The sequence below is a fragment of the Cryptomeria japonica genome, chromosome 3 (assembly GCF_030272615.1).
Source record: "Cryptomeria japonica chromosome 3, Sugi_1.0, whole genome shotgun sequence".
Taxonomy (NCBI): domain Eukaryota; kingdom Viridiplantae; phylum Streptophyta; class Pinopsida; order Cupressales; family Cupressaceae; genus Cryptomeria; species Cryptomeria japonica.
The window spans coordinates 310,920,626-310,931,945 of record NC_081407.1 but is presented as its reverse complement, the minus strand read 5'-3'; the positions used below and the strand labels follow the sequence as shown (position 1 = coordinate 310,931,945).

Here is an 11,320-nt window from a genome sequence, read left to right as displayed (position 1 = left end):
CAGCATCATATGAGGAAAAGTCATCCATGTTGGTAGAAGAGACTATCAAAACAAACATTGGTACATAAGAGGTTCCACACAACATATTCTTAGCTCAATCATTGACAGAGTCTGAAAGGTCGAAATTCATAAGTTTCTTCAAAGAACGACAAATCAACTTTGCATGGTCATATGCTGATATGCCTGGACTAGATCCCGATTTGGTAATGCATCATTTGACAGTCAAACTGGGGGCAAAGCCAGTAAAACAGAAATTAAGGAAAAATGCATCCACAAGTGGCATTACTAGTCAAAGTAGAACTTGAGAAATTATTGGATGTCGGATTCATACGCCCAATTGACTATCCTAAATGGATATCCAATCTAGTGCCTGTCAGTAAACCGGATCGTAGCATCAGAATATGTACAGATTTCAGAGACATCAACAAAGCTTGTCCAAAGGATGATTTCCCATTACCAAATATTGACTTGATTGTTGATCTCACCACAGGTCATGAAATGTTATCATTGATGGATGGATTTTCTGGTTATAATCAAATAAGGATCGCACCCGAGGATCAACACAAAACATCATTCACTTGTCCTTGGGGAACTTTTTGCTAGAATGTCATGCCCTTTGGGCTAAAAAATGCAGGTGCTACATATCAAAGAGCCATGACTACTATCTTTCATGACCTCATGCACGTAACCGTGGAAGATTATGTTGATGATCTCTTGGGTAAATCAAAAGACAAAAATACACATTTGGATATACTTTCAGTCGTCTTTGATCGGTTGGAAAGATTAAACCCCAAGAAATGTGTCTTTGGAGTAACCTCTGGGAAGCTCCTAGGATTCATTGTGTCCAAAAGAGGAATCGAAGCCGATCTAGCAAAAGTCAAGGCTATCTTGGACATGCCATGACCTAGAAATATTAGTCAACTTTGATCATTACAAGGCAGACTTTAGTCTATATGGAGATTCATAGTGCAACTTGCAGATAAGTGTCATCCTTTTCAACACCTGCTACATAAAAACATCAAATTCAAATGGGATGATAACTGTCAATAGGCTTTCGAGATGCTCAAAGATTACCTTTTGAATCCACTAGTTCTGATGCCACCAGTTCTAGATCAACCTCTGTTACTATACATATCAGCTACTCCAACAACACTGGGGGCACTATTAGCACAACAGATTGCTGAGAGCAAGGAAAAAGCAGTATACTATATCAGTCGCACATTGGTGGGATATGAGTTAAACTACATACCAATCGAGCGTGCATGTCTCACCGTGGTCTTTGCTTCACAGAAAATACGACATTACATGCTCACTCATAAGACTAAGTTGATTGCAAGGATCGATCCATTGAAATATCTTCTCAATAAAGCAACACTTACTGGGCCACTAGCCAAATGGGTGATGATCCTGAGTGAATTTGACATCGAGTATGTGGATAGGAAAGCAATAAAAGGTCAAGCCATCGCAGATCAATTGGCAGATGCCCCCATGATTGATGATGTTCCCCTAAGTTCAGAATTTCCAGATGAGTCCATTTTAACAATGTCACAAGCAAAACCATGGCAACTGTATTTTGATGGCTCATACACACAGCATGGGGCAGGAGCTGGCATCCTCTTTATAACTCCTCAAGGCGACTCTATACCAAAATAATACCGCTTATCATTTCCTTGCACTAACAATATAGCGGAATATGAGGCATTAACAACTGGATTACGAATTGCAGTTCAATGGAAGATCCAGGAACTTCGTGTTTTTTGGGATTCTCAACTTGTCATCTGTCAAGCAACTGATGATTACCAAAAAAAAGATGAAAAATTAATGCCTTACAAACAAATGGTGGATGACCTGAAACAACACTTCACAAAGATAGATTTTGAGCAGATACCAAGAGAGCATAATCACGCCGCAGATGCCATGGCTACAATTGCTTCACTGATCGATCTTCCTCCAAATGAGACCTGCTATGAGTTCTTGGTGGATAACCTTTTGGTTCCTTCATATGAGATCACTCCTACTCAGATGATATGTGTTGTCGGTCCTAAATCCCAATTATATGGTTCCATCTTCACATACCTTCGCGATAATACCCTTCCTCCTAATTTATCAAATAACCAACGTCGCACTTTCATTCGCCAATCCTCTCGATATGTCATTTTAACTGATATCCTATACCGACGAGGTCTAGATGGCACTCTTCTTAGATGTTTAGAAAGCGACGAAGCTCAGATTGCGTTACGAGAAGTACATGAAGGGATATGTGGTCCACATGCTAGTGGTCCTACCTTGGCTAAGAAACTCATTAGGACTGGATATTACTGGCCCAATATGGAAAAAGACTCATATTAGTTTGTCAAGAAATGTAAGCAATGTCAAATTCATGGAGACCTCATACATGCGCCAGCACAAGAACTACAACCACTTGCGTCTCCTTGGCCCTTTTGTCAGTGGGGACTCGATCTCATAGGCAAGATTCGCCCTCCTTCTTCTAATGGTCATAAATTCATTATCACTGCCACAGAGTATTTCACAAAATGGATTGAAGCTGTGCCTCTCACACAAGTCACTGGAAAACAGATTGCTACCTTCATCCTTAACTATATCATTTGCCGATATGGTATTCCTGTTTCCATTATCACTGATAACGGGCGTCCCTTCAAAAATCAGGATGTTCGTGAACTCTGTGACCACTTCCATATTTCCCATCATTTTTCCACACCATATTACCCCCAAGGTAATGGCCAAGATGAGGCGTCTAATAAAACAATCCTTAAAATCCTTAAGAAGACAGTCGACGACGCTGGCTGTAATTGGCATATCCAACTTAATCCTGCACTTTGGGCTTATTGCACAAGTGTTCACACACCTACAGGAGCTACACCTTATTCACTGGTCTATGGCACTGAAGCCATCTTGCCTATTGAGGTCGAGTTACCCTCTTTACGGGTCTCTTTGCAAAACATCATCAGTGCTGAAGATTATAGGGTCTCTCGCTTACAAGAACTGGAACTACTGGATGAACGGAGACAAATGGCTTTTAATCATCTCAAGGCTTACCAACAATGAATGAGTCGCAACTATAATCACAAAGTCAAGCCTCGCACATTTGAGGTAGGTGACTTGGTTCTCCGAGAAAACTCCAAAAATCAGTAAGACAGAGAGAAGAAGGGCAAGTTCGAACCAAATTGGCTTGGTCCTTACATCATTACAGCTATATATGGATCTGGGGCATATCAACTCTACACTATAGAAGGTGAACCTTTGGAGGATCCTATCAACAGCATGCACCTTCGCAGGTTTTACACATAGCTCTTTGGAATATCCTAATTTCAAAAATACAAAAAAATCAAAAAAATTCAAAAATACAAAAAAAATCATAAAACAAAAAATCGTTACTTGGTGAAAACCTGGCAAACAGGTGCCTTGTGACAACAAAAAACATCAAAAAATCGAAAAAAGTAAAGAGAAATAATTTCGTCCAACGGTGAAAACCACTTCGATGGCGCCCTGGGCAAGTACCATGGTGAAAACTGGGTCACCGGCGCCATGTGTAGAGACATTGCTCCTCCCTCCTTCAGGATTCACTTTCATCCTTTCACTTTGCACACACTCACAACTTATTCGTTCATAATAAACTTACCCATTCCCATCATGGCTTGTTATTGATCTACCCAAGATTAGTTAGCCATTCATAATAAACCTCCCTTTGCATCCATAATAAATCAGATCCTATCTATGGCTACGGCAAATCCTATGTCTAGTGATGGGTGTGGAACTAAGAACATCACATGTTTCAAGGAGTACAGTTTCTTCCAGCTTCCTTCAATCTATTTGCGCACAATCCACAATAAAGCAACATTTGCATCACAGATCCGCAATAAAGTTTCATCTTCTCCACAATAAAGTATCAGTTTCATGGATTCAGTCAGTTTCAGATGAGACATAGCAGCAACAATGGGCTTCAACAAATCAAATCTTTCAACAGACTCAAACAACATTATGGTTCAGTGCTATCTATCCATTTTATGAAAGTGAACATTGTGACCACAATCAAATACGACTTATACAAGTGACAAGAGACACTAAACTTGAGGACTATAGTGGATGTTGGTGTCAAGTCTTGGTTTTCTTAAGATTTTATCTTTTGGTGACATGTCTTTTATCTTTTTCAAGATGTCTCTGACTAGAGATTCTATCTCCAGGATGTCTTTGACTAGAAAGGCGAGGATGGGGTATCGTCACCTATTTTTGTTTGCTGTCTGTGGATTGTCTCTTAGTAATGCTATGACTTGTCCAAGGATATGAGGACACTGTGAGTCTAGTGTGAACTAGGGCATTCCTTGTTTGTGATTGTCTTATCTCCATGCAAACAAGTACAATGACTTTCTGGGTTGAACATATGCCTCGATTGTCATAACCTACTTGCCATAATAAAGCTCAATGATGATAACGCACAAGAAGCTCTTTCACATTCATATCTTCTATCTTCCATCCCCCTTTCTTGATTGACTTCCATCATCCTTCTCGAGTCCACGTAGCTTGCTATCACATGACTGAGTATAATGACACACCAAAAACATTTGCATTTATATATATATATATATATATATATATATATATAATCATAAGTGTCATGATACAATGATGTCAAAATCATATGGCTAAAATCACCCGCAGGTGTCTACATCATCATACAAAATGGTACAAAACTGATACACAGGAACCCACTGATAACTCCTGCCAACACTGTTGGTAGTGCTAATCCTGTCCATGTCATGGTATCCCATGCCACATGTCCCACCCTCATCTCCAGTCTCGGATCCTAGAACACTCATCTAAGAGCATCCCTATCTCTGTCTCGATCATAGGGTACTAACTCCCCATCGATCAGTATCCGTAGAATCCTGTATACATCCTCCAAGGTGACTGTCATCTCCCCTATTGGCAAATGAAAAGTACATGTCTCGGAGTGCCACCTCTCCGCCAGTGTAGTCAGTAGTCCCATGTTTGTTCGAAACTCAGGCACATACAGAACATGTCTCAATCCCATAGCCTCAATCGCTGCTCGATCCTCAAGTGTCAACTCAAGTCGCAATCTCTGTGTCGACGGAAATCTCTCCCGTGACTCTAGCATCAGCAAATACTCCTACAGTCAAGCAAATCAATCGTGTCAGTCATAGTGGCATTCACTATTTATCACAAAATGCTACTTTTTATCTAAATGCATATGGCATTCTATCCTAGTGACACTCCATGTTCATCACAAAATGTTGCTATCTATCACAATGACACTCATTGTTCATCACAAAGTGTTGCTTCTATCCTAGTGGTACTCCCTATTCATCACAAAGTACTACGTGTTTTGCACTCCCTGTTCATCACAAAGTGCTCCTCACATTTGCACTCATTGTTCATCACAAAGTGCTGCTCATATTTTGGTACTCCTTGTTCATCACAAAGTACTCTATCTTGGTACTCACTGTTCATCACAAAGTGCCTTGATCTATTCTAGTCTTCCCTAGAGGACCTGCTTGAGTGTATCCTCTTAGCAACTTATCCAATCGACAGCGTATGTTCCTCACAGAACTGCCGATTTGGCCTAGAAGACACAAATTCACATTTTTGGACACAAACGTGCTTTCATGACATAAACGCTCTTTTAGACTGCATAAACGCACCTGGCACCAACGTAGATGCGCTTAGATATTTTTTTGACATTTTTGGACCCTATTCCTAAACACGCATTTATTACATTACCTAGCATGCATTAATAAAAACAATAAATGCACCAAAGTACAAGGAGGTTTTGTGGTACTTACTGGCTCTCCTGCCTCTGCTAGCCTCTGGAATCGGCGAACATGATCGAATCTGTGAGCCATTGCCATCGTTGTTGACTGCTGCTACTCTATCTCGCTCTGCACTCTGATCTCTTGGATGTGTAGATGACAATGAGGATGTATTTCCCTCGTGGTCTATCTTATAGACTACCCTAGCCCTCGTCTCCCGAGTCAGTCTTCATTATCCTGTGACTCTGTCACTCTATCCTATCTTGTCAGTCCATTCTAGCCTTTCTTTCTTATCGAGAGATTGTCTGCAATCTTTTCACACATTTTCATCTAATCTCTCGAGGGGCATATAATTCCCATCTTGCGGCAACTCTGTATCAGTTCATCTTATCTTCTTTGAAACAACGCGACAAGCCGCATTGTCTCAAAGAGGGGCAAAATGTAGACACCCAAAATTGTCCAGTCTAATTAAATAAATATTTTATTTATTTAATTATCTAAGCCTAATTCTTCTATTAATTAAATAAATCTTTATTTATTTAATTAATTCATTTATCCTCTTCTAGCCTTATTTCTCATTTAAATAAATACATTTATTTATTTAAATTATCATTTTCCTAAATTAAATAAATATTTATTTATTTAATTATCCCACTTCTTCTATTAATTAAATAAATCTTTATTTATTTAATTAATTCATTAACCTTTTCCACCCATGACACATGTCATTCATCTCTTAATTCATACACTACCTACCCATTTCATTATTTTATTATTTCTTTTACCTACCCTCTAATCCTAGCCGACCTCCTTTTTACACCTCTCAATCTTATCCCTCTATTTCTTATACTGTCTTCTATATAAGGAGATGTTTTCTTCATTATCAAACCCTAATCAATCATCCTAACTAATTAGCTAATCAATGATCTTAAGGACTTGACTATACTACGATCCTACTTGCAACCACATTTCGTTCTTTGTTGAGCTCTTGTGCACATAAAATCTGAGAGCAAATATATCAAGCAAGATCAATGGAGATAGGAAGAATGGAGATCATAACCCTATTGGACATGTAATGGTATAATCTTTGTGATTTCATTTTATTTACATTGTCTTAGGTAATCTTCATATGTTATGGTGGATCTTTGTTGTTGTTAGGCTAGGGTTTTTGTGGTTGAATTCATTTAGCCTTTCAATTTTGTTATTATTGTTATCCATTTTCACCATAAACAGCTCCATCTTTTTACATCTCTCTAATTATCCTCTATCTCCTCACTATTTTTGTCCCCCCCCCCCCCTTCTCCCCCTCTCTCTCTCTCTCTCTCTCTCTCTCTCTCTCTCTCTCTCTCTCTCTCTCTCTCTCGCTATATATATATATATATATATATCCCTCTCTATCGCCATATTCCTCACCCACTCACTCATACACACACACTCCATACTCTCTGTCTTTTATGCATTTATATCACACCAAATCTTGTGAGCTTTTGCATCGTAGCTGTAGTCTTAGATTTGCCTTGGCAGAATACACGCATGATATGCTTTAATACACTTATTGTGTCCTGCACCAATATCGAATATAGGTATTTTTATTCGAAAAAAAAAGTTAGATCAATAGTTCATGATATCATCACATTATTTCTTTTCTTTAAAATAGAAAGAATTTATTTTATTTAATTAAAAATATTCAAGATCAACACTAACAATGTCAAATTTATAATTATTATATCTATATCATAAAAAATATTAAACATTAAATCAACAAATACTATCTCAATTACTAAATCTTTCTATTCAATCTTTTATTAATTTTAATTTAGGGTGAGATGAATAGGTAACAGAGAAGAAAACATATATTCAGCTTTAGATGGTGCAAAACTATGAATCTTTTAAGAGCTTGACAGAATAAGTATTGTCAAATTCTTCAATAGTTGCATTGAATAGTTTGTGGTAAAACACTTATTTATGAAAAAGACGCTTATAAATCATGGTAACAAATGCTTTTGAGCACAATTTATCAGGGTAGAAATTAAATGGTAAACTTGGTCCATGAATAGGTAACAGAGAAGAAAACATATATTCAGCTTTAGATGGTGCAAAACTATGAATCTTTTAAGAGCTTGACAGAATAAGTATTGTCAAATTCTTCAATAGTTGCATTGAATAGTTTGTGGTAAAACACTTATTTATGAAAAAGACGCTTATAAATCATGGTAACAAATGCTTTTGAGCACAATTTATCAGGGTAGAAATTAAATGGTAAACTTGGTCCATGGATCATTCTTAGTTGTCTAGTTTCATCAACTGGCTGAGGTTAAGAGGGCTCATAACAGAAGATGAACCCTGGAAGATGTTATCGACAATGATTCCGTTAGCCTTCTGAGAGGGATGGTAATTGTCCCAGAACAAATATGCATCCCTGTTTCTACACAGATTTGAAGCCGCAGTGCAGAGGCCAACTCCATTGAATCTTCCTTGTCCGCAACATGCATCCGCCGTATTCACAAACCCTAAAATTACAAACAACATGAGATTTAGAATACCAGGCATTTTTTAGTTGACAAGGCTATAAATAATATGTCAAGGAAAAGAGAAAATAAGATTGGCTTTACCATATGCTGCAGGATTATTGAACAAGCCCATGTTCATCGAATAGCTGTCGGCAAAGGTGAAAACCTGAGCAGAAACCTCGCTGTTGAGCTGATTTATAACAGATTTAAGCTGTGAGTTAAAGAGCGAAGCAGCTCGCTGAAGTTCTACAGCGCATTCGCCATTGCGAGACCTGCTGATCTTCACTCCAGGAGCACACCCCAATGGTCCTGTTGCTGTTACTAGAATTCTTCTGCCTCCCAAGTCATACATTCTCTGCAAAAATTGTAACACCAGACATTTCATCAAAGCTTCCAAATATACCGATCAAATCAATTGTAAAACACAGCCCAGGCTTGTATCAAGAACATGAAATTTACCCTGAGATATTTTTTGTATTCTGATACTATATACTGAGTGTAAGCCGGTAACGTATATTGAACGGATCTCGCTGAGACAGGAAGAAGGTAGTAGTTATTGACGTAATCATTTCCTCCAAGGGTAATCGACATAAGACCCCCTGCCACAAGTCTGTTAGCTGCAGCAACTCCAAGAATCTGCGACACCCTGTTTATATATTGAACAAAATACTGGAACTGCTGTGGTATTCTTATAATATTTCCCTGTTAACAGAAGGAATCATCATTAATTCTCCTCGATAGATGTAAAATAAATATGAATCATTAGAATATAATAAAATTATTCGTACGAATTGCAATCCAGTGTCGTTTAGAATCCCAACGCCTGCAGAAGCGAAATTAGCACCCCTGAGCAATGCATTTCCGGTAAGTGCAGGACTCAAATACGGTAGCACAGATTCTGCCCCCAGCTTCCTGCCTGCAATTCAAACAGTACTTCTACATTTCACGTCACCTTATCGTTATTTTATCTAATCAGTCTTGTTTATGATTCAAAATGATGACTGAGCCGTGCAATAATAGAAATTGATCTTTCTCAGTGATTAATCTTCTGGAGAGAAAATAGTAACAATCAATTTTTACTCCTTAATTCACTATTTTGATGATGTATCGGAGAATATCTATCTTAAATTTTTTTTAAAAGATACGTACAATCAAATCCAAAAAACTTTCACATGTATTAAAATGAACTATGAACTATAGAAACTTAATGTCTTGAGTACTCAACTTTGCAAAACACTGGCCAAACATCTTAGCAAATACAAGAAACTCTCTGACGGAAAAAAAATACAAGAAACTCCTAGGGTTTCCGTACCATGATTATCTATACCTTGAAAACTACCCATGGAAAGACACTCAAGCAGAAAACAAGTTTCAGAATGAAGAAAATGTATGCCAATAAGGTTAGTGTCAAGTAATCTCAAAACATAAACTTCAATGTAGAATTTTGGAATTAGACTTAATACATACTTATAAAATCCGCTACATTGAGTCCGTTGGAGAATCGGCCAGTGGGTCTTCCTGTGGGGTAATCTATTCCGTAAGGATACATGTTGGCTCTAGCAATAGTCGCAACGTAATTGTTGTTGCCACTGTCCACCAGTGAATCTCCAAACACGAAGTACGCAGGCGCTGCTTTTACATTCAAAAAGCAACATGATAATATGAGAAGCAATCCAACAAGAAGTGACCCAACAAGCCTTGCCATCTTCTTCTCACTCCTCACAATGGAATGATTTCCACAAATGGAAGATATGGGGATGAAATGACAGTAGCTAGCTAGTATAAACTTTATAGTTCTCCGCTCCTCCAAATTGCATGCGTTTACGCGTTTCTTTCTTTAAAGCGATCTAACGTGGTGCACCGACATTCACATGAGCTATTATTCGTATCACCCAATTGCAGATTGGATTTATATTCATTTATTGAGAGCCAGTGAGGGCTGTTGCTTACTGTATCGAGTCTCTATAATGAATGCCTGGTCGGAATTCCAGTTTGTACGAAATCATCATGTGGTCTGTGACCGTCACAGTATCCATCTAGAAATTCATTTAAATTCATTTATTACACTGTAGGACCATATATGGAGAACATCAGTTCTCCAACAATACGTAATTGTGGCCCTTAAACACACTTTTATGATTATTACGTCTGTTCCCGGTTGCGATTTAAATATAGCAGAAGGTATTACTAGTTTTATAGCTAATTTCATTTATTCTAAATTGTTAAATAGTACATTGAATTGGATTGTAATGAATTTAATTGTTTATAGTTATTGTTTTGATTTATGAATATTTACTATTAACGTTGTATGTGCAAGGGTAAAAAACTGATCATTTTAAAGTATCATCCCAAACATATTCTTTATTGGCGTGTTAAGTATATTCCTTATTATCAAATGTTAACCATTCACGTTGCCTGCCACAAAATTTGCACAATTGATCCAATACCTATACACAAATGTCCCAATAATCATATGCTTTGTACCAATAAAGTTGCACAATTGATCTAATTGTTAACTTTTTTTCCAGCTACTGGGTATACCAATGAACAACTATTGTCCAACTGAATGATTTTTAAGTAGATTTTGAATTAGCAAAATTCAATGAATGGTAATTGGAACATGAGAGGTAATTGAGCCCCTTCCCCTATGTACATGGATGAATGAATTTTTTTGCATCTTTAATAGCTTTCAAGTTTCTTTTGATGTTGGTTCTTTTGTTGTGGATCTCAATTAAGAAATATGCAGTTTTATGAAGTATAATTCATTTAGACTTCTCACCTTCAAATTGTTTTCATACTGTATGTTGCGTACTCAATGATGAATTGTAATAAAAACTGATCCTCAACTATAAAACTAAAAATCTAGCTTTTCCCTTAATTAAAATCTTTTAAATAGTCTTTTTCATCGTACTGAAAGATTGAACTGTCTAATGTACTTTTTTTTCATCAATATGTTAGAACTAATTCTGATAATAATAATGTCACTTAATAAAACTCAATTACTGGAACGATATTCTAACTTAT

The 11,320-nt window shown here is 37.4% G+C and overlaps 1 protein-coding gene across 1 annotated transcript; it reads right to left on the bottom strand.

Moving 5' to 3' along the window:
• Window positions 1–7,652: 7,652 nt before the first annotated feature.
• On the bottom strand, window positions 7,653–10,092 carry LOC131047964 (GDSL esterase/lipase At5g33370-like). The gene is made up of 5 exons (XM_057981778.2): window positions 9,764–10,092; window positions 9,085–9,212; window positions 8,756–8,998; window positions 8,399–8,651; window positions 7,653–8,296 (listed from the first exon to the last, which is right to left on the bottom strand). Exons 1-5 carry the CDS (start codon window positions 9,999–10,001, stop codon window positions 8,070–8,072), a joined length of 1,089 nt encoding a protein of 362 aa, XP_057837761.1. The 5' UTR covers window positions 10,002–10,092; the 3' UTR covers window positions 7,653–8,069.
• Window positions 10,093–11,320: the final 1,228 nt, after the last annotated feature.

Coding starts and splice junctions, on each gene's coding strand:
- LOC131047964 (XM_057981778.2), bottom strand. CDS start 10,001: ATGGCAAGGCTTGTTGGGTCACTTCTTGTTGGATTGCTTCTCATATTA. Junction 8,999..9,084: donor ACGACACTGGATTGCAATTC/GTACGAATAATT, acceptor TTCTGTTAACAG/GGAAATATTATAAGAATACC. Junction 8,297..8,398: donor CAATAATCCTGCAGCATATG/GTAAAGCCAATC, acceptor TTGTAATTTTAG/GGTTTGTGAATACGGCGGAT.